The 26,010-nt window shown below is 38.7% G+C and overlaps 1 protein-coding gene across 1 annotated transcript in view; it reads right to left on the bottom strand.

Annotated features, from left to right (window-relative positions):
* The window catches only part of LOC134203633 (uncharacterized), a gene marked incomplete at its 3' end in the record, with an annotated part of 43,481 nt that overhangs the window by 10,967 nt on the left and 6,504 nt on the right, over window positions 1-26,010 (bottom strand). Inside the window, exons 2-4 of the mRNA XM_062678519.1 lie at window positions 18,694-18,791; window positions 1,849-1,932; window positions 1,207-1,221 (exon numbers count right to left, since the gene is read on the bottom strand). Of these exons, the coding sequence (XP_062534503.1) occupies window positions 1,207-1,221; window positions 1,849-1,932; window positions 18,694-18,791 (197 nt within the window). The remainder of the gene's footprint in view (window positions 1-1,206; window positions 1,222-1,848; window positions 1,933-18,693; window positions 18,792-26,010) is intronic.

Raw genomic sequence — 26,010 nt, forward strand, 5'->3', positions numbered from 1 at the left:
GCCAGATTTGTGTTTCTATAATGATATGATGTAAAACTCTTTTAAAAATAGCAACTCAAATGGAAAAAAGAAGCACACTTTTGCACAAACAATAGCAAACAATTCCTAAAGTATACCATTTAAATGCTCTGTCTTGATTTAGTGCTCTTGATCCATCATTTCTACTAGCTACTCGGTGTTGTTGATGATATGTACACAAGTTTATTCAGTTCCAACCAGCATTTATAATACAGGACAGCCCACACTACAGAACAGCCACACTAGACAGCGCACAGACACAGCCAGGGAGATGACAGTAGAAGTACAGACATTAGTAAGAAGGTTGCGTAAACAGAGAGCGCAGTTGAGATGGTGACAATAGTGACCAAAAGTGACATTTAAAACAATGAATGAGTGACTTCAACGAGCGAAGTTGGACAATACAGAATATGTTTGGTATTTGATGAACCCTTGAAATGAAGTTAGGCCAAACAAAACTAAATGTATTTGATATACGAAATATTCATGAAATGAAAAATGATTTTGATTAGGGCTTCGCGTTACAAGATTCTGCTATGAGTTAATTTCAGTTTTGTTCCTTTAATTAAATTAAATAAAATGTAAAATATAACTGATCAGTGTAAGGTTTACTATAGCGAAACCCTAAGCAAAGGAAGTGTTTGTGTAGAGGTCATTCTATTATCTTTTTTTTAAATACCGTGGAGCTCCAATAGTCTGTCCGTTTTCAATCTGAAAGCTTGTTCATTTAAATCCCTTTAATCTGTAAGAATTCATAATTTTGGCGATGATAAGATGCCTAAATCACTTGAAAAAAATAGTATTTATATAGAGAAGGGTTCAATTCGGCACCGCTCAATCATCAAACCTCAGGGAAATTATGTAGATTGTAGAGGCTCAAATTGAAAACGAACTTCGTTAATATGAATGAAAACCAGCTCTTATTGTCGTGTCCACGGTATACTCATTAAGTCCAATTGCGCTCATCTATTATGGTAATGAACACCCGAATAGAAACGATCAATAAACTACTAACTTTTACCCTTTTCTTAACAAATGAATTACTAAAGGAAAATGCCAAAATGAAGGACGAGTCACATTCTAAGCGTAAATGTGCGCCGCAACTACGTGGAAGTAAGGCACCCTAAGCAGGCAGATACGATGCATGTTCCTACTATGGCGACCGTGATAAAAATTAGCTAGTCGTACTTTTTCCGTAGTGCTCTGCAGTAGTATTCCACGACGGCGAGATTCCCACGTGGATTAGGTCAGTATTTGTAGGTAGATGTCGAGTATGGAAACGAGTCGCCGGGAAGACAAAAACCAAAAAAGAAAAACACACGTGATATGGTTCGGTTAGAAAATGTGAACACTGGGCCCCCGACGGACGGAAATGCGGAACATAGTTTGTTGCTTTACGAGTATGTGTTTTTCTCTAATCGGGTTGCTACTGGGAGTTTGCCCAATCGTTTCAGGGAGTAGGAATGGGTCCTGGGAAATGAAACGGAACGAATTTTGTCTTCGGTTCTGCTTGCACTCAGCCTATCATGTTAAACCAATTAAATTTAGTAATTGAAAACATAATTTGTTAAACCAAATGATAAAAACAAACCAAACTGCTTCATCGGGAAACAGGACCGAATTAGTATGGTACTGAAGTTAGTAGTAACTCCAAATCGTGTATAACGGGACATATGGGACAAAACGAAAAACATTCCTTTTGACGTACGTTTGACAGGGTAACAAGGATTCGAAACGAAATAAAAAAGAACATAAAACGGTAACAAATAAAAACAACAAATTATACTCTAACGACAGAACAAAAGAAGAATATAAATCGAACAACATTACCAGTGCCAGATCGGCGATACGACTCAAACGTCGCGATTTGGCCGACAGGCTGCGCTTCAACGGGCCAATGTCTTGTTCGAAAAGCTGTGGTCGATGTGGGGCGAATTATGCATAGGTTCCCGTTGTTCACGCCGATCGACGAGTTTTTGGATTCAGAACGAACGGTTTCGACGCAGATGATGCGATGAGTCCCACGTGCAGTGAGGTTGTTGTTGTTGTTGTTGTTTGTCGGGCGTACGAAACAATGGTAGCAAGCCAATGGCGAATCCGATTGTGGATTGTGTTTGTAAGAACACAATTTGTTGGTATCGTCGATTGATTTGGACGGGGATAATTAGGTGACAATAAAAGCAAAATTTGTTGGATCAATTTTGTGGACATCCGGTTTCGTGCGTACGCAAGTTCGTGGGTGGTCATTTTGGTTTGTGTACACGTGACGATGTGGAGAGAACGATGTGCAGGATGATCGGAAAAGTGAAGATAACGATAACATGGTGATGAGGAAGAAAATAAGAATAAAATATACAGTTAATAAAATATATCCTTAGAACACGAATAGGTAACAAAAGGCCTAGTTTGCAATGTGGAATGAACCCAATATAAATCACAACTTTATGCTTTCTGGATGGGCACCAATTCAAACCCGGAAAATAGTTCCCTTGAATCTAACAAAACCTGGAAATGATTATTTCATATCAATGGAAGAAATGCCTTTGAGGCGTTCCTCGGTAATGTTACACTCAAATATATTATTACGGTGCTTCTTTATACGTCACTTCATTTTACCGTCTTGTTCCCTCAAAAAGAATTTAAAGCATTATTGAAATTTGAAAGTAAACCTATTAGAAAACACTCTTAGAAACCCGAAAACCTATAAGTAATTGATTTGCATCTTCAACATTTGCCTTCGACTATTGCAGGTCACACAAGAACTTCCTGGACTACTGGTCTAAAATGTCTACACGCGTAACTGTACCCTGTTTGGCATAAAGTCGTATGGCATAATGTCATTTGGCACAAAACCGTTTAACATTCAGCTACATTGTCTCCAGCATATGAACAATTCGTGGTAATTGGGGACGCATGATTGTACGGCTTATAAAGAATTAAAAATGTTCCTGTAAAAACGGGAACATTACCCATGTGGACACGTTACTAGCAAGATTACTCAGAATTGAATTTATTTAACATTGGTTTTAAGAGTTTTTCTGGAGTATGCAGAAAAATTTATGCCTTTTATTATGAACAGGATTCTTTATTTCTCATGCGTTATGAAGTGTTTTTTGAATAGGAATCATATGGTCGCGTTTTCTACATTGTTCATACATAAGACATCACTTCCATTTGTCGAGCTTAGCCTATTAGTTATAGTACTATGCAACTCTAAGCCTTCTTTCGGGCCATATGTTCTTTACTTAGACAAGACTGATGCTTGCTTTAAAATGTGGAATCAAAAAAGGGAAAATGCATGCTTTTTTAAAAGCAATCATATCCTATCTGCCAAGCAAATGCTTTCTTCGAAAGAAGGCATATTTGCTTGCCTTAAACCCAGCCAATGTCTAAATTGGAAAGAAACCATATCCTCTTTTTCCTTTTGCAGGGCAAAAGTACCATTTTGAAGAAAGGATCATATCTTGCCTCAAATTTGCCTCAAACCAAGCAAATGCATGAAGTGAGGAAAGGAGTCATATACTGCCGTGAATCGCATATTTGACCCATATGAATAGGAAACCCAGCAAAAATGGAACAGATATGCGAACCACGGCAGTATATCTTCTCTTGCCTTCTGTTGGGCAGATACATCCTTTGGAAAAAGGGATCATATGTCCCTTGACTTAAATCGAGAAAATTTCTAATTTGTAAAAAGGAATCATATCCGACCTTGCCTTCTATCAAGCAGATGCATTTTTGTAAAAAAGAAAAAGGGGTTATATCTCCCCTTGTTTTGAGCTGAGCAAATGCCTGAATTGAGTCAAATGAATCGTATACTCTTTTGCCATCCTTTGAAAGAAGGGATAATATCTTCCCTTGCTTTAAGCCGAGCAAATGCCAGAATTGAATGAAAGAATCTTATCGTTTTTTTGCCTTCTGCCGGGAAAATGCATTCTTTTAAAGAAGGAATCATATCTTCCTTTGTCATATGCCGGGAAATGCATGTTTTGATAAATTGAGCGTCTACTTTTTTGACTATACTACTACAGGACAAAGTGTGGTTCCAATAAGATACACATGCATTGAATTTTAATACATTTTCCTTGTGTAAAAATAGCTTTTGCTCTTAAACACATACAATTTTGTTTATCAAGTGCCAAACGGCCGTTGTGCCAAATGAAATTATGCCAATCAGTTTTTTGCCAAATGACTGTACCACCCGCGTAACAAAAAGGCTGTAAGCTCTTTTCAAAAATGTTTCATGTCCTCTTTAATTCATAGAACCAAATTTGAATATGCCTTCAACAATTGATCCATTGCATGTCACCCAAGAGTTCTTTGGAGAATAGGCCTTAAGATCTACCTACACGCATAACTAAAAGGGTGTTCTTTTTTTTAAATGGTTCATTTCCTTTTTGATCCATAAAACCAAAATGGATATGCCTTCAACAATTTTTCCATTTAAAAGTGTCGGCACCACGCCGTTTTAGTATCATCTCAAGGAGATTGCAAAGTCCGAAGAATTTCCGAGAAAATTTCGAAGTATCCCGAACGATTTCAGGAAAATTTCCCGAAGTATTTCCCCAGGGAATTCAGAAACGTTTTCCGATGAAGTTTTAAGGAGTTTACCAAATAGATTCCGAAGAGTTACAGGACGAAATTCCGGAGATTTCCCCGCGGAAATACCGAATACTTTCACGGGGAAATTCTTGAAAAGTTTCTCGAAAATATTTCGGATAGTTTTCTAAGTAAATTCCGGAAAGTTTCTCGATCACATTCATAATAGTTTCCTGAAGAAGTTCCGAAATTGTTGAATGAAATTCCGAAGATTTTCCCGAGAAAAGACTTTTCCGATGGAATTCCAAAGAAACTTATATATTTAGGAGAAATTTAATTTTTCCCGAATAAATACCGAAAAGCTTCCCGAAGAAAATCCAAAATACTACCTGAGGTATTTCCGAAGACTTTCCTGAGAATATTTCGGATAATTTCCTGATGAAATACCGAAGAATTTCATAAGGAATTCCGAAGAGTTTCCCGATCAATTTTCGGAAAATTTTACGAAGAAATTGCGAACAAATTCGGAATTCGAAATTTTCCCGAGGAAATTTCGAAGATTTTTAAAATTTAAAAGTTTTCTTAAGAAATTCTGATGAGTTTTCCTAAAAACAAGTTACATACAGATTTAGGATTTTTCCGAGAAAATTCAGAAGAATTTAATTCCGAAGAATTTCCCGAAGAAAATTCGGAGACCTTCCCGAAGAAATTCCGAAGAGTTTCCCGAAGATATTTCGGATAGTTTTCTGAGTATAATTTTCAATAGTTCCCCAAGAAAATTCTAACAGAATTTCCCAAAGAAATTCCGAAAAGTTTGCCAGGACGAATCTTATGAGTTTTCCGAGTTTACGAAGACCTTCCCGAGGAAATTCCGAGCACTTTCTCAGGAAATTTCGAAGAGTTTCCCGAAAAAATTCAGAAAAGTTTACCGAGGAAAATCCTATGAGTTTCACGAAGAAATTTCGGATAGCTTCCTGAGGAAATTCCGAAGAGTTAAGGTGAGCATTTTTCGAAATAGTTCACACAGAAGTTCCGAAATTTTTTCCGAAGGTATTCGGATAGTTTTCTGCGAAAATTCTGAAAAATTTCCTGAGGAAACTCCGCGAAAATTTTTCGTGAGAATTACGAATGTGTTTTGTGGGAAATTTCATAATGCATGGGTGGTAATTCAAAAAAATCTATTACTTACAAAATTCCTCTGATATGACTATGGTCATCGTTTTGAAAAAGGACATGGTTCCAGAGATATTGGTGGGAGAAGAGATCGTAATTCTCACTCCTTCTCACGAACAGAGAATGCTCCATCACGCTGATTTTCGCCGAGAAATCGGTTTTCGAAACAAGAAAAAAGGTGTGATGAGAGAAAACCATTTCTCCCTCACTACCAGTTGATTTGCTCGTTTTCTCACTCCTTTCTTCCTTTTTGTGCCATCACCAATTGCAAAAAGAGTGGCCTTTATGGAACAAACAACCTCATCCCTACATGCAGTCGATTTGGTGGTGTGGCTATAGTGATCGCATCCCATCGCCATTTTTGATGATGTTCTAGGTTCGAATCCCGCTGCAGTTATAAAATTTTCGTAATTGCTTACCGAAAAATTTCGCGAAAAGTGTGTGAGGCGTAAAAGTGATGAAACGAAAAAAAACGTTTTTCGCTTATCTTCTAGGTTTGCTCTAGAAAAAAAAAGGACTAGGAGAAAGATGTTTTTCACTACAAGCTCCGAAAAAAGATTCTCCTTCGACCCGAAAATCGCTTGATTTCGGCTCATCGAAACGAAAATTACGAACCCTGGATGGGAGTATTGGCCACTTCCTGATCGAGCCGGAAACAAGACTTCCGTCGTGTCAAACTTCATGATTTTGTAAAACAAGCTCATAGGAATATGTTATGAGGATATTTGATTCATCTGGTCATATTCCGGAATATCCTAGAATCAGGTTCCCTGGCAGGAGTGACCACTTTTTGATCAATTCTGAAACCTGGCTTGCGACGTGTCAAGCTTCATGATTTTGCAAAACGAGCTCATAGGAATGTGTTATGAAGACAACCATTTGAACATGCCTTGCAAAATCATAAAGATTGGGATGTCATTAGCCAGGTTTCAGAAAAAATCAAAAAGAGCCTGTTCACTCTTGGCCAGTACTCCGGTGTGTCCCGAAATGGGAGCAGGTAGATCAAAGGTCCATTAGAACACATTAAATGAGCTTGTTTTGTAAAGTCATGGTTTGACATGTCGCAAACCAGGTTTCAGTATTAATTAAAAAGTGACCACTTCCACAGGAAACCAGGGCACCAGGGTGTTCCGGAATATAACCAGATGGACTAAATACTCTCTGAACACATTTCTATGAGCTTGTTTTGCAAAATCACGTCGAAAGACGAGTTTCCGGCTCGATCAGTAAGTGGCCATATTTCCGGGACGGGAAGTTACCCCAGTACTGCCATCAACATCTTCGGAACCATGTTCTTTTTGAAAACAATGACCGATGTCCATAACACTATAGGAATTTTGATCGATTGCTTGTTTATGTTTTCTTGTTCAAACCACTGCTCGATTATTTTGAAACCATATTTAAGAAAATGTTGTATCGAGTGGCGAGTAGCCCATGAGGTTGATCAGACGTATGATTAGTGTTGCTGTCATTTTTTTCTATGATGAAATTCGGCATTCACCCGGTTCTTTTTTTACACGGGTGGGTTTTAGTTGATTACGACCTTGAGCGTTGATGAAACTATCAGGTTAGCCGGGAAATTAAAGAATACCAACCGTGTAAAAAAATATTGGGTGTATTCATTTACAACAGTTTTTTCTAAAATCAGATGAGATATCTGATTTCATAAACTTTGACTCAAGTAGTAAGTTGACGCGCTGAACAGGGAATACGAAATTGGACAACAATACTACGATCCAGTAGAGATAATTGGAGCAAAGCAAACACTTGGATGAAGCCTTTGGTGAGATCATGTATATTGGAGTTCTACAATGGAGTAAGTAGACAGCTTTTAATCCTAGTACAGTCGTCCAGGTAAGATTGCTATTAATTTTGTCTTACATAAAATCAATATTCCAACTTTAAATTTAATTAAAAATCCGGAAGTTTGTTCATGGGTCCATTATCAAATTTATGATGGTAGCATAAACAGGCAAAGCTTATTATAAGTAAAAACGACCTCGAACTGGTCATGAAATACCATGCAGTCTGTAATGGGTCACTCGAGCTGCAATAGAGCTAGCACCTTTTTACTCCCGGTCAGCTTTTTTCCATAACAGTGGGGGTTATAATGGACACACACACATGTTTAAAACAAATGTTGTATCGTATGATTGCTGTCCTTTAGGTGCAATTTGATACTCGATTAATTTGAAAAACCTTCAACAAGAAACCATTTTCCCAACCATTCAAATTTTAGCAAATTTTACCCCGACCAAAACCAAGCCAAGCCAATCAAAATCTCATATCTAAAAAACTAACTTAATTAAGACGAAAGCTAATATATCGATTAACCAATAATACAATTTTCAAACACTTTGATAAAATCCCGCTAAACCAAGGAATCGGCGAATGTTCTTAACGGATTTATATTGGGTATGGGAAGCGGGAGGTAACTCGCCCATAGAGGTCATAATGTGCCACCTCTGAATAGAGCAAAACGGGGAAGGGCCGTTTGGCCGAATACCGTTCGGCCGAATGCCATTTGGCCGAAGATCATTAGGCCGAAGGTCACTAGGCCGGAAGTTGTTTTGCCGAAAGGGTCATTTGGCCGTATAGATCAGTTCAATCAAAGTTAATTGCCTGTACTCCGTGTACTTAACCACCCGACTTGGACATTAATTTACAATGTTCTGAAAACTCATATGTGAGTATGTACATTATGTGGAAGATATTGGTTTGAAAAATGTAGTAAAAGTAACCACTATGCGTCCAATTTGGTAATCTCGAGCTCATTCAGTAGCCGCTAGGTTGCGAAGGCCGACGGAAGCCCTTCGTAGCTTAGTTGGTTAAAGCACCAGTCATCAGTTGGAAAGTGAGAAATGGGGAGTGAGAAGTGACAATGAGACGTCTCACTACTCACTTCGCGCTTTTCACTTTCCACAGTGAAACATTAGGAGTGAGAAGTGGCGAGACATCTCTTTGCTCACTTCACACTTCTCACTATTTACAGTGCAGTCAGGAGTGAGAAATGAGGAGTGAGTAGTGAGATGTCACATTTCTAACTTCACGCTTCTCACTTTTTACAGTGAGAAGTGAGAAATAAGGAGTGATAAGTGAGTAGTAAGACGTCTCAATTTTCACTTTTCACAGTAATAAGTGAGAAGCGCAAATGAGTAATGAGACGTCTTGCTACCCACTTCGTACTATTCGCTTTTCCCAATGAGAAGTGGGAAATAAGTTGTGAGAAGTGAGACGTCTCACTTTTCACACCTCATGATCTTTTCGGGCAAATATCCTATTCGGTCAAATGACTTTCAGCCAGATGGGTTTCGGCCTAATGACCATTCCACAACGTAGTTCTTACTCGCGTTCTTTGTCCGCTTCTACACAATAAAATTTTAAATTTGTTAACTGTTATCAGTAGTCAGTAGCAAATATGCTGATCTTCGGATTGAGCTGAAGAAAAATTTCTGTAATGGTTGTTTTCATTAATAAAATGGACATTTTCCTTTACGTAGGCGTACCACCCCCAGTTCCCCTAATCAAGCACAGGTTTAATCTTCAGTGGCATTCGATTGGTTAATATTTCGCCGAAAACCATTCCGTGCAATTCATTTTCACGGTTAAACATTTCGCGGAATATCATTTAGCGATATGTAACGTTCAGCGGTAAGACATTTGGCAGATTGTACCTTTTCACCGAATAACTTTAGGCGGAATGTAAGATTTCACGGAATGCCATTTTGCTGAATAATGTATTTAGTAGATTGGATTTTTTTTAATTAAAAATGGTGTAGAATTCATCAGATTATCATTTTCTCAGATTAGCATAGTTTAGAATAGCTTTCTCTTCTTCTTATTCTTCGTTTTCGAAATTGTAATTTCCCTTTACAAACCCTTCATAATGACTGGCAGACGAGCCCCTTTTTGCTTTGTTATGGACATATGTTTTTTTAGTAATCCATTATTTTTCCCCTTCCGCCTTACACTGAGCAAACGTATTCTTTTAAGAAGACTTTAACCCTACCTTCGCCTTATACTGGGCAGACGCGTTCTTTCAAAGAATGCATTATCTACTCTTTTCGTCTTATACCGGGCAGACGCATCAATTCAAAAAAGGCATTACATTCAAACCTCCATGAATCGATATTGAAGGGACCATCAACTCATGAAAATATCGAGATGTGGAATAGAAAATCCTTGGAAACCATCACAGTAACCCAGAACTGGCAGACTGGCTGAAGAGCATAGTTTCTACAATAACTCCCTGGCCTGGGGCTGAACTCACAGCGGTGGATGAAAAAAACATCCCGCAACCTGAAATATTGATCGGCTTTTTTCCGTGGAGTACAGAAGACAAGAATGAAGAAATTCTGGCACTCCTGGAAAGCCAAAATGATGGGCTAGCAGTTGATGCATGGAGGATACTACAGCGCAACACCATTAGCCAAAGACATGTCGAACTAGTATTCACAGTCGATGGAGCTTCATTGAACTCAATCAAGCAATGTGAATTCTCACTTGACTACAAATTTGGGAATGCAACCCTGAGGAAGAAATTCCGCAGAAAAATCAGCAAGAAGGTAGTGAACGACCAAAGCATAGGGATGAAAATGACTCTCATATGACACGAGAAGGAACTGGAGATGACAAAATGATCGTCGATCAATCTGTCCAGATCCCAGGACCGAGTGGAATAGAGAGGACAAAAACAAACCATAATGCTTCTGGCCACACTACAAGCACCGACGTTCATAAGCAGAGCGAGCCTCGAACGTCAAACAAACGGATTAAGTCGATGTACCGAGACATTAAAGTCCAAGTAGACAAACATCCAATTAAAGGAGGCCGCGAAACCAAAGACAGGGAGATACTAAATCCCCATGCAAGCGGTAAACCAAAAAGGACCTACAATAAAGATATCTAGTCCATGCAGGTGAACATCCATCACGCAAAGGGGCATCAGCCGTACTTTGCAAAAGGTTCACGGAGAGCAAACTGGATGTCGCATTCATCCAGGAGCCATGGGCAATAAATAGTAGGATACTTGGAATAACTACAAATTTCAGTAAACTAATTTACTATGAAGGGCAACTTGCACCAAGAGCTGCCATTTTAGTGAACGGAAGAATAAACATAATTCCAATTACAGAATTCATCAAAAGAGATATTGCTGCGGTCATGATGGAGGTGCCAACAGCCCATGGGACAACGGTAATATATGTTGCTTCAGCATACTTTCCCGGCGACGTGGGCGATGTACCTCCACCAGAAGTAGCAGCTTTCGTTTCTTATTGTAAAAACAAAACAAGTCGTTCATAATTGGCTGTGATGCCAATGCTCATCATACCGTATGGGCCAGCACGGACATCAACAACAGAGGTGAGTACCTTTTGGATTACATTTCTAAAAATGAAATAGATATATGTAATAGAGGAGATGCTCCAACATTCATGAACGCAGTAAGGCAGGAAGTTCTTGACTTAACGCTGTGTAGTCCATTCATTTCGGACAATATAAATAACTGGCATGTTTCAAGTGAAGAATCCTTGTCAGATCATAAACATATCATTTTTGAGTATGAGGCTGGAAAACAACTCACACAATATATCAAAGATCCCAGAAAAACTGATTGGGAGCTATATAATTCTAAGTTAGATGCCGAAAAAAATATATTTGTATCTAACAAACTCTTGGGATGAACTTGAGAAAAGCTCAAACCAACTTTCTAGGCTAATCCAAAACTCTTTTAATGAAAGTTGTACCCTTAAGATACGCTCTACAAATAGAGACATACCATGGTGGAACAACAGACTACAAAAACTGCGCAAAAGAACCTGAAAACTTTTCAACCGGGCTAAGCGAACACAACAGTGGGAACAATACAAACAATCCCTCACCGATTACAACCGAGAGATTAGGCGATCTAAAAGGATACATTGGAGGCATACATGTGAAAACATAGAAAATACTCCAGCAGCTGCCAGGTTGCAAAAAATCCTAGCCAAAGATCATTCTAATGGACTCGGTACTTTAAAAAAAGATAACGGCTTATTCACTACATCTGTGAGTGAAACTTTAGAATTGATGATGAACACTCATTTTCCGGGGTCTATTATCAGTTCAAATGAAGACCTAAATGCGAATGCAATAGGAACTGAAATCATTGAAATCAGCCATCAGATTCATGGAACAGTGAACGAAATGACTGAGCTAGAAAGATCCAGGAACGATGCACGTATTCTTGCCACCCCATTGTTTCCTGCGAGAAATGTTGAATGGGCAATAGATTCCTTTGAACCTTTCAAATCACCGGGTAGTGATGGAATTTTTCCTGTACTACTGCAAAAAGGTAAGGCAATTTTAATACCTATCCTCACAAAGCTGTTTCAAGCAAGTTTATCGTTGAGCTACATTCCATCAGTTTGGCGACAAGTACGGGTGACATTTATCCCCAAGGCAAATAAAAAGGATAAAACCTCACCAAAATCCTTTAGGCCTATAAGCTTGTCCTCCGTTCTACTGAAAACAATGGAAAAATAATAGATGAACATATCAAGTCATCATATTTAACCCAACTACCGTTAAGCAAACACCAATTCGCTTATCAGGAAGGTAAGTCATCAGTAACCGCATTACATGCAGTTGTTACAAAATTAGAAAAATCTTTTGAAGCAAAAGAAATTTCTCTTGCTGCTTTCTTAGATATAGAGGGAGCTTTTGACAACACTTCTCATAATTCCATAAAAAGGCAATGTCAAATCGTGGCTTCGATAAATGCATTGTAGATTGGATTAAAGAAATGTTAACAAAAGAGAAATATCAGCTAACCTTGGAAACTCTCACATTAGTGTTAGAGCAATCAAAGGGTGCCCACAAGGAGGCGTATTATCACCTTTATTGTGGTCTTTAATAGTAGATGATCTTCTCAAATACCTTATAGCCCAGGGCTTCGAAGTAATTGGTTTCGCTGACGATATTGTCATAATAGTACGAGGCAAATACAATGACATTATCGCCAACAGAATGCAAACTGCTTTAAACTATGTCTCCACATGGTGCGATAGAGAAGGATTGAGTGTAAATCCGTCCAAAACCACTATTGTGCCCTTCACGCGTAGGAGGAAATTCTCACTAAACAACATGACATTGAAAGGTACACGATTGGAACTTTCAAATACAGTCAAATTCCTTGGCGTAGTTCTTGATAGCAAACTTAACTGGAACATGCATTTAGAACACGCCATTAATAAAGCGACAAATGCTCTATGGATTAGTAAACGAACTTTTGGTAGAAATGATCCATTGGATATATTCAGCTATAGTAAAACCAAGAATTACCTATGGTTCGTTGGTCTGGTGGCCAAAGACGAAAGAGAAGAGTGCTCAGATGAAGCTCGAAAAACTTCAACGATTAGCGACTATCTCAATTACAGGTGCAATGAGCAGTACACCATCGAGTGCACTAAATGCTTTACTGTACATGCTTCCTCTGCATCAAATTGTACAATTAGAAGCTGAAAAGATTGCCTTGAGGATCAGAAGATCCGAAAACCTCTTAGGAGGTGACCTTAAGGGTCATCTTAGCATTCTAAAAAACTTCAGTATAAAACTAGTAATAAGCAATGAGGACTGGATGGAGAAAAAGTAAAACTCCAATAGACTGTTCAAAGTAATTGATCCTGGGCGCAATACATGGTTGAATGGAGGACCAACACTTCGTTCAGGATCAATTACGTTTTATACTGACGGTTCAAAATTGAACAACCATGTGGGAGCAGGAGTTACTGGCCCTGGGATAGACATATCGATTCCCATGGGAAGTTGGCCATCCGTATTCCAAGCGGAAGTTCACGCAATTCTAGAGTGTTCTGTAATATGTTTGCGTAGGAACTACAGACACTCAAATATATGCATAATGTCCGACAGCCAAGCAGCTTTGAATGCTCTGAAGTCGGCAACATGCACTTCAAAACAAGTTTGGGAATGCATTCAGTCCCTCCAAAATTGTCTTGTCGGAACCAAGTCAATCTATATTGGGTTCCAGGACACTGTGGAATAGATGGTAACGTAAAAGCCGATATGCTGGCGAGAATCGGATCATCAAGTCGGTTTACAGGACCGGAACCTTTTTGCAGCTTACCAACTTCTTCTCTTCGTATGGAGCTGAAGGTATGGGAATCTATGAAAATAGAAACCAATTTTAGGAACGCAACTAATGCCAGGCAATCGAAACGCTTTATCACTCCGAATGTTTCCATGACTCGCAACATCTTAGAATTATCTAAAAGAGACCTAATCACTTATACGGGTCTCATTACAGGTCATTGTCCGAGTCGATATCATTTGAAGCTTATAGGAAACTTCAGAATGATCTATGTCGCTTCTGCGACATAGAAAAGAAGATTCGGAGCATCTGTTATGCCGTTGTCCGGCAACTTTTCGAACAAGACAAAAGTTCTTCACCAAGGGCTTATAGAACCACTTGAGCTTGGTAGAACAAATCCCAATTCGGTGGTGCATTTCATTCGAAAAGCTGAGCCGTGTTGGGGAGAAGCTGTTAGTCAAACAATGACGATCACTTCCAATAGCGATACGCCATAATGACATAGCAAGAAAAAAAGGGGAATATATTACAATAGATCAAAAAAATGGTCGCAGTAATAAAATATACCCGACAAGGAAAAAAAAAAACCCAGAAAATATTTTTAAATATGGTATAATTTGCTTCCATGAGTCGATATCGAATCATAGATTATGCTTTATACCGGGCAAGCACGTTCTTTGAAAGAAGGCATTATCTACTCCTTTGTCTTATACCGGGCAGCCGCTACCATTTAAAGAAGACATTACTCCTCCCTTCGCCTTATACCGGACAGACGCGTTCTTTTAAATAGTGAATTCCCCTCCATTCGCTTTAAACCTAGCAGACGCGTTCTCTTGCAAAGGCATTATCTACTTCTTTCGCTTTATAGCGTTGACGCATTCATTCATAGAAAGCATTATGTTTTCCCTTTGGTTTATACCGGGCAGGCGCATTCTTTGAATCGGAAAACGCTACCATTTAAAGAAGGCACTACCCAACAAACAATTTGAGCTGAATACGCTAGTTTTCTAGCTGAAAAGGCTATTTTTGGCTACATAAGCGCTTTAACCGCCTCCAATGTTTGTATGGTACTTCTCTTTTCACCTTATAAAGGTCTTCCCTTTTTGCCCTTTGAAAGAAAGCAATAAAGCATTACCTACTCCTTTCGCCTTATACCATTCTGATGAATCCATTCGAAGAAGGCATTATCTTCCTTCTTTGCTTTATACAGGGCAGATGCGTTCATTCATAGTAGGAACTATCTCCCCTCTTTTCTTCATACCGAACTAACGTGTCCATTTCAAGAAGACATTATCTTCTCACTTTGTCTTATACCGACCAGAAGCACTTATTCTAAGAAATATTGCCTTCTTTCATATCTTTAAACCACTATCCAAAAGTATGTAAGCTCATGTGATTAAATAGAATTCAGTAAATAGTTCAGGTATGTATTCTAACTGAATTCCACCAAATGACATTCCGCGAAATGTCTTTCGGTGAAAGGTGCATTCCGCAAAATGTTACACCGGGAAAAAAATTCCGCGAAATGTTTTTCGGCGAAATAGTATACAACCTTGGCATTCGGCTTTCGGTCGAATGGGTTTCGGCCAAACGACCCTTCCCCACCATGGTGCATACTCGCATTCTTTGTCCGCTTCTACACAATAAAATATTAAATTTGACAACTACTGTCAGTAGTCAGTAGCAAATATGCTGATCTTCGGTTTGAGCTGAAGAAAAATTTCTGTAATGGTTGGTTTCATTGATAAAATCGTCTCACCCCCAGTTCCCCTAATCAAGCACAGATTTAATCTTCTGTGCATCATAAATTCGTAAGAATGGATGAGAGTGATTTATTTTTCAATATTTAGAAATTTGAATTCAATTTAAATTGCATTATTCTACTTAACGGAGAGTGAGACGTGAGGGTGTTTTTGTATCTTTATTAAGGTGTTTTTTTAATAGTGAGGGTAATTCTGTTGATCAAAATAGCCGAGTTTACTGAGAGCCTTCAGTCGAATAAATGTTTCGCATTTGGAACAATTTGAGTTGGAATACGAATTGATTCTACGAGGATTATTGGTATCGGAAATCAGACAAGAGAATGAGCACCGTTTGAGGAACGTCTATTATACACGATTATTGCTACTGAAAACTTTGAAACTCATATGACCTGAAAATTGTAGCGCAACACTATCAAGAAGCCATCTTGACCATAAACATTCAAAAGTCAAATTTTTGTCATCGGAAAATAAAATACTTAGGGTACATAATTTCCGAAAACGGCCATTCAACTGATAAGATTAAGTATTAAAGAAGAGAAGTCTAAACCTGCGCTTGATTACTCAATACCTAAATATGTTGGACATTCGCCGATTACTTGTTTAAGCGGGGTTTTATCAAAGTGTTTGGAAATCGTAGTATTGATTATACGGTTTATTATTTTTCCTCTGAATTAAATTAGATTTTTTTAGATGTAAGATTTTGAATGGTTCCACTTGGTTTTAGTCGGGGTAAAATTTGCAGTAAAGCTCGAGCTTTGGGAAAAACATCCTAGTTTAAAACTACCTGTCCTGAAGAAGGAGTCTCTGGCCGAACTTAACGGAACTAGTGATACTTTATTTCCCAAAGATGGCACTTACGTCACTAGTTTTGTATAGCCTTACACGTGACACATAGAAAAATCTGACCCTGGACTAGAATTTAACAATTTGCTTCATAACCCAAGCAAAAAATCTGTTTATGTCCCCCCAATAAGCGACGTAAAGGGAGGATGAGTGAAATGACAAAGAATCCTGAAAAACCATTGAGAGCTTTCTTCTTAATTTTGGACAGCAATCAACTAAAATTCCGAACACAAATTAATCTAACCTACAAACCTCAATTTCTTTCACAAAAAAATGTCTGGCCGTGCAAAAAACAATGTACGGTCTTCCCATCGCCGATCATAAAATGTAGGGGTGGCCCATCATTAATCCAATCATAATAATTTTCGGAAAATTCATAAGCTTAGTAACATTCGGATTAAATTCTAAGATAAGCGAAACATTATCTAAATATTGACATTACGCAATCTTAATAGCGTGAACAGACTGTTCCAAAAAGCAATTAGTCACTTTGAGACCACTTTTCGCTTATTCATAGCAATATCCAAGCATCAACTTGTTAATTTACTTTTGTATATTATAATATACAAAAGAAAAAAAAAACTAAAATATTTGAAGAAACTGCAAAGTACAGCAAAATGTGGTGGTAAAACATAGTAAACCATAAGCAAACGATTCATCGAAAGCAACTCGATCAGACAGGATAAAAATATTCAGCAAACATCCAAAAAATATGACTTAAATGCATGCACTAAATTGTAGTCAACAATCCATTCATAAAGCCCCACGCAAGACTTTATCCAAAACACTTGGACCGGGCAATCTCACGTTTGTCCACTGTCACTCATCAAGAGCGTCGTTGATGCGCTCGCTATAATTAGCGCAACTCACGCGAAAAACAAACCGCTCCGATCCGGATTCTACCCAGCCTAGGAAACAAAATAACTTTATCGGCGGCTCCCAGTCATCCTCGGCCGACTGTGTCACAAGAGCCCCAATAGAAAACAGCGTTGTCCGGTCAGGCCCTGTTTGTCCTCTACCGGGCCACCCACACAAATCCAATTCAATCACATTCTTCTATCGCGCATTCACTGGGATGACATTGCAATTTTTTTTTTTTTCAATTTTTGAGTGAAAAATCTAGCAGCTGAATTCTGTGTCGTCGATGACGACCAGTGCGATTCATGTGACGATGCTTCCAACCGTTGTCGCACCGAACCGGTCATCTCATCTTATTTATTTGTTTGCGCGCCGTGCCCATTCCACATTGCAAATAGGTGCTTTCGTCTTGTCTACTGTTCTATACTAGGAAATAAAATTATGGGTGTTGATAATTTCCAAAACAAATGCCGATTTTTGAAACATTAGGAAGTCCGTCGCACAGAGATAAGATAGGCCATAAACGAAAATAGAACCGGCTGGATGATTTGGAGGAGACGATTACAGTCGGTGAAAACGATTTCTTAATCAAATTTGTGCCATGACATGACATTAAAATTTGCTGTTTGTTATGATCTTTTTCCTATTAAAAAAGAAGTGTTCTACCTCAAAATAAAAATTAACAATAACACTTGCAGGTACTAAAATGAAGACTAACCAAACTGAAAATGTAAATTAAGTATTTAAAAATTTTAAAACACATTTTGTTCTCAATTTATCACAGTTTTATAAAAAAAAACAAAACAAATATTTTAATACTCAAACTCATGAAACGAGAAGTAGGTCATACCACGCAACTTAGAAATACGTCATTGCTTACGGAAATTCTCTTTTAGATATACAATAAAATCAAACAGTTTTAGAATCGTTTTTCACCGACTGTAACAGAAAAAAGAAAATGATCCGATCAACTGAAACCTAATCTTCTGATAGATGGTAAATGTAGATCGTGAAAATAGATACAATTGGCTGAAATAAGAAATTCTAGAAGTAGGGACAACACAAACCAATTGATTATGTACAGCGAGTAAATCGAGAGAAGATGGCAATGCTAGAAACAGGTGGATTCAGCGGATGCAGACGCTGCTCTGTACACACGATGGTGGGGAGAAGATTAGAGAAGCTGCACAGGAACAATTCCAGGATATTGCAGCCGTGAGCAGTGGGGTGCGTATTGTGGTGGTGAGGTTTAGCTGAGAAACAACAAATAAGTACAGAGTGTGTATTATGCGGAATAGTCGATGGCGGCTGCTATCATGATCATTGGCCAAAACGACGAGGGAGGCGTCTGCCATCGAAAATATGGGGAAACCAGACGAAAAGCTCAGTGAGATCTGTGGCGCTACTTACTACTGTGTTGAAGAACGGGTGCTTCAAGGCCTCTATCACGGTGATACGCTTGCTGGGGTCCACCACCAGACACTTGCGGATCAGATCTTTCGGGTCCTCTGTGGAAAAGAGAATAAGAACGAAGATATTTTGTTTAAAAAACCATGTAAACATTAATACCATAATAACTCAACACAAAAGATTTTGAGAACGTACCACATAGCACATACCGAGCACATACCGATTCTTTTTATACAAAAGGATGTGAATAATTTGAAGAAAATTTACATAACTTCGGAAGTAATGGATTCACATAAAGGTACGCTAAATAACGCATCATTTAGTTTGATCAAGGTTTGAATCCAAAGGAGAATGAGAAAATCTCTCACTTATCATGTCTGTATACACCCTCGATATGTAGCATACCGTGAGAGACGTTTTTCGGTAGCTGTTACGATAATGAACTGATTCGGGGGCCTCATGATAAATTTCTTTTAATAAGCCCCAATTGCGGGGGCACCGGTTCTGATGATGCATTTCAACTTGTTTGACACAGCTGTGCGAAAAAAATATAGTCCCCAACATGAAATGAGCGAGAACAACGCGTTTTATCAAACCCCATCGCACAGTGGCGGGCCCCCACACAAATGCCAGACAACACCTAATATGTTCTCGAATCTTCCACCAAAGAGTAATTTTGGGACGCTAAATTCATTTTGAGGTCAGAATTGTTATCCAACATACGAGTACTTCTGGAGGCGCAAGCCTTTTAAGGTCTGAAGCATTAACAGCTTCCTCATTATACATTGAAGCAGTAAATTTCCAGCTTTGGAGCAGCTAGGAGCAAATCACCACACTAACCACCGAAAAGTAGACCAAAAATAGGTTTCAATACATGATACCAGATCGTTTCGAATCGTTCCCGAAAAAACTTTAGTCAAATTTTCTTTTTCCATACAAATTTGTTCGGGAGATGCTTTACAGCATTAACTTCAACAAACCACCAAAAATTAAATTTACAAGCTACAATCATCAAATTTTGGAATCAGTTCTTTTAGTATGTTTTCGAATCTCGAGGAAAATGCTGCAAAAATGATACCTAAATGCTTCATTTATTTAAAACAGTGGATTTTAGGCTTTCACTATTTTTTTAGAGATTGTGCTAACGTAAGAACTATATCACATACATAAAACGCGACGCGAGACTGAGCACAACACTTATGGTTCTTACAAACGAAAAAAGGATTTTTTTTAAATTACCTTTTTGTCGACCGGTTTCGGGCTCGATGCTGCCCATCTACAGGACGTGGTCCAATTGATTGGACGTGGTTGGACCACGTCCTGTAGATGGGCAGCATCGAGCCCGAAACCGGTCGACAAAAAGGTAATTTTTAAAAAAAATCCTTTTTTCGTTTGTAAGAACCATAAGTGTTGTGTCCAGTCTCGCGTCGCGTTTTATGTATGATTTTAGGCTTTGTCGATATGTGATCTATTATTCAAAAACATTCTCATTGCGTAGCTTCTTTCATGAAAAAAAACTTGAATAAAATGAATAGGGTTATGCGCTAATTCGTCCATGGCGCTAGCATTCGTCATATCAAATTATAAATCACTAAATACTCGCGAATCGTAAACTGAAATAATGAACTAATCATCTGGCGAGATAGAAAAAAGTGTACACTACGATCTGCATTCATTTAAATTACATTCCGGTGTTACTTACTTGAAATACAGTTAAATTTAACTTTGCGGCAGTGACTTTTTCACAATTTCCTACGTTATCCGTGCGACGAAGGAAAATCCAGTTCGTTCACCGCTGTAGAAGACGCGCAACACCGTCACCAAAATCAACGTAATTCACTGATTTTCACCGCACTTTTTCACATAAATTTCTCACTGCGCACTAAATAAAAGCAATGTTTATTGCTCAAGTGAATAATTATTGCAAAATAACTGCCGGAAGGCGTTCAAATGATCTGTTTTTTCAAACTTTAGAGCGTTTGAAATTTATTTTCTTCGTCGCTTTGTTTATAGTCGAAAAACGCGTTGCCAAACTGGCGGTTTGAACTGAAATAATCTTATGTTACACATCTGATAATGCATCATGCAGTCAATAAAAGTAGGTTTTTCAATTATTTTCCGCTAGCGTAATAAAAGTAAAGTCTTCCAAATAAATATTTTTCATACACACTCGTCATTCACACTAAAATTTTCCACTATTCCAAAAGTTTGAAACAGGAGAAATAATTTCAAAACAGAAATCTGTTGGCAGCACTACCCACGTACATGTTAAGCATGTGTGTTAGTTGTTTGACAGACTGAGGCATTTAACTGAATGGCACAATCGAAACCATTTTTATGCGGTCGAAATGGGATTGCAATAGGTAATTTTTGTTAACTGGAACCGAAAATAAACTTTTAAGTTTGACTTTTAAAATTGACCGAAATGATAGTTATTCTTCATAAAGTCACAGATAAGTCGTCCAGTTATCCAAGAAATGGCTTGAGCTCAGGAACAAAGATTTGCAGTCCTGTTTTAAGTATGGTACATGCTCCTTGTGGTACAGAGAAAGAATACGTAGATGATCAATTTTCCAGTTTCATATATGGTACATGCTCTCTGTAGTACAAAGAACAGAATGCGTTCACTGCATATGCTCTTGGTCATCCAAGAAATCCCTGGAGTAAGGCCTTTCGATCTACACGTGTAACAGAAGATCACTTTTCCGGTTTCAAATATGGTCCATGCTCTCTGTAGTACAAAGAACAGAATGCGTTCACTGCATATGTTCTTGGTCATCCAAGAAATCCCTGGAGTAAGGCCTTTCGATCTACACGCATAACTGAAGATCAATTTTCCGGTTTCAAATATGGTACATGCTCTCTGTAGTACAAAGAACAGAATGTGTTCACAGCATATGTTCTTGGTCATCCAAGAAATCCCTGGAGTAAGGCCTTTCGATCTACACGCGTAACTGAAGATCAATTTTCCGGTTTCAAATATGGTACATGCTCTCTGTAGTACAAAGAACAAAATGCGTTCACTGCATATGTTCTTGGTCATCCAAGAAATCCCTGGAGTAAGGCCTTTCGATCTACACGCGTAACTGAAGATCAATTCTCCGGTTTCAAATATGGTACATGCTCTCTGTAGTACAAAGAACAGAATGTGTTCACTGCATATGTTCTTGGTCATCCAAGAAATTCCTGGAGTAAGGCCTTTCGATCTACACGCATAACTGAAGATCAATTTTCCGGTTTCAAATATGGTACATGCTCTCTGTAGTACAAAGAACAGAATGCGTTCACAGCATATGTTCTTGGTCATCCAAGAAATCCCTGGAGTAAGGCCGTTCGATCTACAAGCATAACTGAAGATCAATTTTCCGGTTTCAAATATGGTACATGCTCTCTGTAGTACAAAGAACAGAATGTGTTCACTGCATATGTTCTTGGTCATCCAAGAAATCCCTGGAGTAAGGCCTTTCGATCTTCACGGGTAACTGAAGATCAATTTTCCGGTTTCAAATATGGTACATGCTCTCTGTAGTACAAAGAACAGAATGCGTTCACTGCATATGTTCTTGGTCATCCAAGAAATCCCTGGAGTAAGGCCTTTCGATCTTCACGGGTAACTGAAGATCAATTTTCCGGTTTCAAATATGGTACATGCTCTCTGTAGTACAAAGAACAGAATGCGTTCACTGCATATGTTCTTGGTTATCCAAGAAATCCCTGGAGTAAGGCCTTCCGATCTACACGCGTAACTGAAGATCAATTTTCCGGTTTCAAATATGGTACATGCTCTCTGTAGTACAAAGAACAGAATGCGTTCACTGCATATGTTCATGGTCATCCAAGAAATCCCTGGAGTAAGGCCTTTCGATCTACACGCATAACAGAAGACCAATTTTCCGGTTTCAAATATGGTACATGCTCTCTTTAGTACAAAGAACAGAATACGTTCACTGCATATGTTCTTAGTCATCCAAGAAATCCCTGGAGTAAGGCCTTTTGATCTACACGCGTAACTGAAGTTCAATTTTCCGGTTTCAAACATGGTACATGCTCTCTGTAGTACAAAGAACAGAATGCGTTCACAGCATATGTTCTCGGTCATCCAAAAAATCCCTGGAGTAAGGCCTTTCGATCTACACGCGTAACTGAAGATCAATTTTCCGGTTTCAAATATGGTACATGCTCTCTGTAATAAAAATACCAGAATGCGTTCACAACATATGTTCTTGGTCATCCAAGAAATCCCTGGAGTAAGGCCTTTCGATCTACACGCGTAGCTGATGATCAATTCTCGCGTGATTTTTGAAAACGTCGTAAGTCCAAATGAGAGACTCTCTTTCATTACGCTCTCTTGCTAATATCTAGGCTAGTTTAAAATTTGTTGCAATATTTTTACCTCAGCACACAAGACAAAGCTATTTTCTTCAGATCGGTACTGGAAAATCCAATGTAAATGTTAGTATGGCTTTGTAATAATCGAAAGAGAAAGTAAACAAAGAGAGCCTCTCTTTTGGACTTACGACGTTTTCAAAAATCACGCGAGAATTTTCCGGTTTCAAATATGGTACATGCTCTCTGTAGTACGAATAACAGAATGCCCTCACAGCATATGTTCTTGGTCATTCAAGAAATCCCTGGAGTAAGGCAATTTGATCTACACGCGTAGCTGAAGATCAATGTTCCGATTTCAAATATGGTTCATGCTCTCTTCATATTGAATACATTTGTGTTGAACTTGAAGTTAAACTTAAAAAACACACAAATAAAGGGATGATTCAAATATGACGTCCACTATTTTTTTAGATTTCTAGCCCCCCCCCCGCTTTTTTGTATATGCAGTGTCACAAAATCTTAGAAACACTTCCCCCCTAAAATGACATCATTGTTGAACGACCTCAAAGAAAAAAAAAACCAACTTAGTTCACCGAATAGTGATACTGCCTTTCTCGCATTTAGTCAAGACACCTACCTTATATGTTGCTTATATGGCTCGGTTCAATGTACCATTTTCGTAATAACTTTCAAACGCGATCAACTAGGCTTTGCCTTCTATCGAATAAAACTTGTTACGAGAAAATCGGCTAAGGATTACTACAAGAAAAGTTGTCTTTCTTAGCTTTTGTGCACACACATACATACATACACACATGCATACAGTTCGGTGAGCTGAGTTGATTGGTATATAACACTATGGGTCTCCGGGCCTTCTATAAAAAGTTCGTTCTTGGAGTGAAATGATAGCCTTTCGGTACAACTTTGTTGTACGAGAAAGGCAAAAATAATGGGTACATTATATATTCAAAACAGGCCTTTAGATCGTTGGTTACGCGTGTCGATCTGAAATGATCCACTTCAGGTATTTCTTGGATATCCGCGAACGGCTTTCATACGCAGATTCTGTTACTGTGAAACCTCCATGAGTCGATATTAAAGGGACCTTACATTTACAAAACCATCTTGTAGATCATTGGTTATGCATGTAGATCTGAAGGCCTCCACTTCAGGTATTTCTTGGATAACCGCGAACGTCGTTCATACGCAGATTCTGTTATATGTACTACAATGGGTACATAACATTTAAAAAACAAGCCTGTGGATCATTGGTTACGCGTGTAGACCTGAAGGCCTTCACTTCAGGTTTTTTGTGGATAACCGTGAAGATCTTCCATACGCAGATTTTATCATATGTACCACAATGGGTATATTGCATTTACAAAACAGGCCTGTAGATCATTGGTTACGCGCGTAGATCTGAAGCCTCGACTTCAGGTATTTCTTGGATATCCGCGAACGTCTTCGATACGCAGATTCTGTTATATGTACTGCAATGGGTACATTACATTTACAAAACAGGCCTGTAGATCATTGGTTACGCGTGTAGACCTGAAGGCCTCCACTTCAGGTATTTCTTGGATAACCGCGAACGTCTTCGATACGCAGATTTTGTTATATGTACCACAATGGGTACATTACATTAACAAAATAGGCCTGTATATCATTGGTTACGCGTGTAGATCTGAAGGCCTTCACTTCCGGTATTTCTTGTATAACCGCGAACGTCTTTCATACGCAGATTCTGTTATATGAACTACAATGGGTACATTTTATTTACAAAACAGGCCTGTAGATCATTGGTTACGCGTGTGGACTTGGAGGCCTTCACTTCAGGGATAACCGCGAACGTCTTTCATACGCAGATTCTGTTATATGTACTACAATGGGTACATTACATTTACAAAACAGGCCTGTAGATCATTGGTTACGCGTGTAGATCTGAAGGCCTTCACTCCCGGTATTTCTTGGATAACCGCGAACGTCTTCCATACGCAGATTCTGTTATATGTACTACAATGGGTACATTACATTTACAGAACAGGCCTGTAGATCATTGGTTACACGTGTAGACCTGAAGGCCTTCACTTCAGGGATTTCTTGGATAACCGTGAAGATCTTCCATACGCAGATTCTGTTATATGTACCACAATGGGTACATTACATTTACAAAGCAGGCCTATAGATCATTGGATACGCGTGTAGATCTGAAGACCTCCACTTCAGGTATTTCTTGGATAACCGCGAACGTCTTCGATACGCAGATTTTGTTATATGTACCACAATGGGTACATTACATTAACAAAATAGGCCTGTATATCATTGGTTACGCGTGTAGATCTGAAGGCCTTCACTTCCGGTATTTCTTGGATAACCGCGAACGTCTTCCATACGCAGATTCTGTTATATGTACTACAATGGGTACATTTTATTTACAAAACAGGCCTGTAGATCATTGGTTACGCGTGTAGACCTGAAGGCCTCCACTTCAGGTATTTCTTGGATAACCGCGAACGTCTTCGATACGCAGATTTTGTTATATGTACCACAATGGGTACATTACATTAACAAAATAGGCCTGTATATCATTGGTTACGCGTGTAGATCTGAAGGCCTTCACTTCCGGTATTTCTTGTATAACCGCGAACGTCTTTCATACGCAGATTCTGTTATATGAACTACAATGGGTACATTTTATTTACAAAACAGGCCTGTAGATCATTGGTTACGCGTGTGGACTTGGAGGCCTTCACTTCAGGGATAACCGCGAACGTCTTTCATACGCAGATTCTGTTATATGTACTACAATGGGTACATTACATTTACAAAACAGGCCTGTAGATCATTGGTTACGCGTGTAGATCTGAAGGCCTTCACTTCCGGTATTTCTTGGATAACCGCGAACGTCTTCCATACGCAGATTCTGTTATATGTACTACAATGGGTACATTACATTTACAGAACAGGCCTGTAGATCATTGGTTACAC

The sequence above is a fragment of the Armigeres subalbatus genome, unplaced genomic scaffold (genome assembly GCF_024139115.2).
Source record: "Armigeres subalbatus isolate Guangzhou_Male unplaced genomic scaffold, GZ_Asu_2 Contig2012, whole genome shotgun sequence".
Taxonomy (NCBI): Eukaryota; Metazoa; Arthropoda; class Insecta; order Diptera; family Culicidae; genus Armigeres; species Armigeres subalbatus.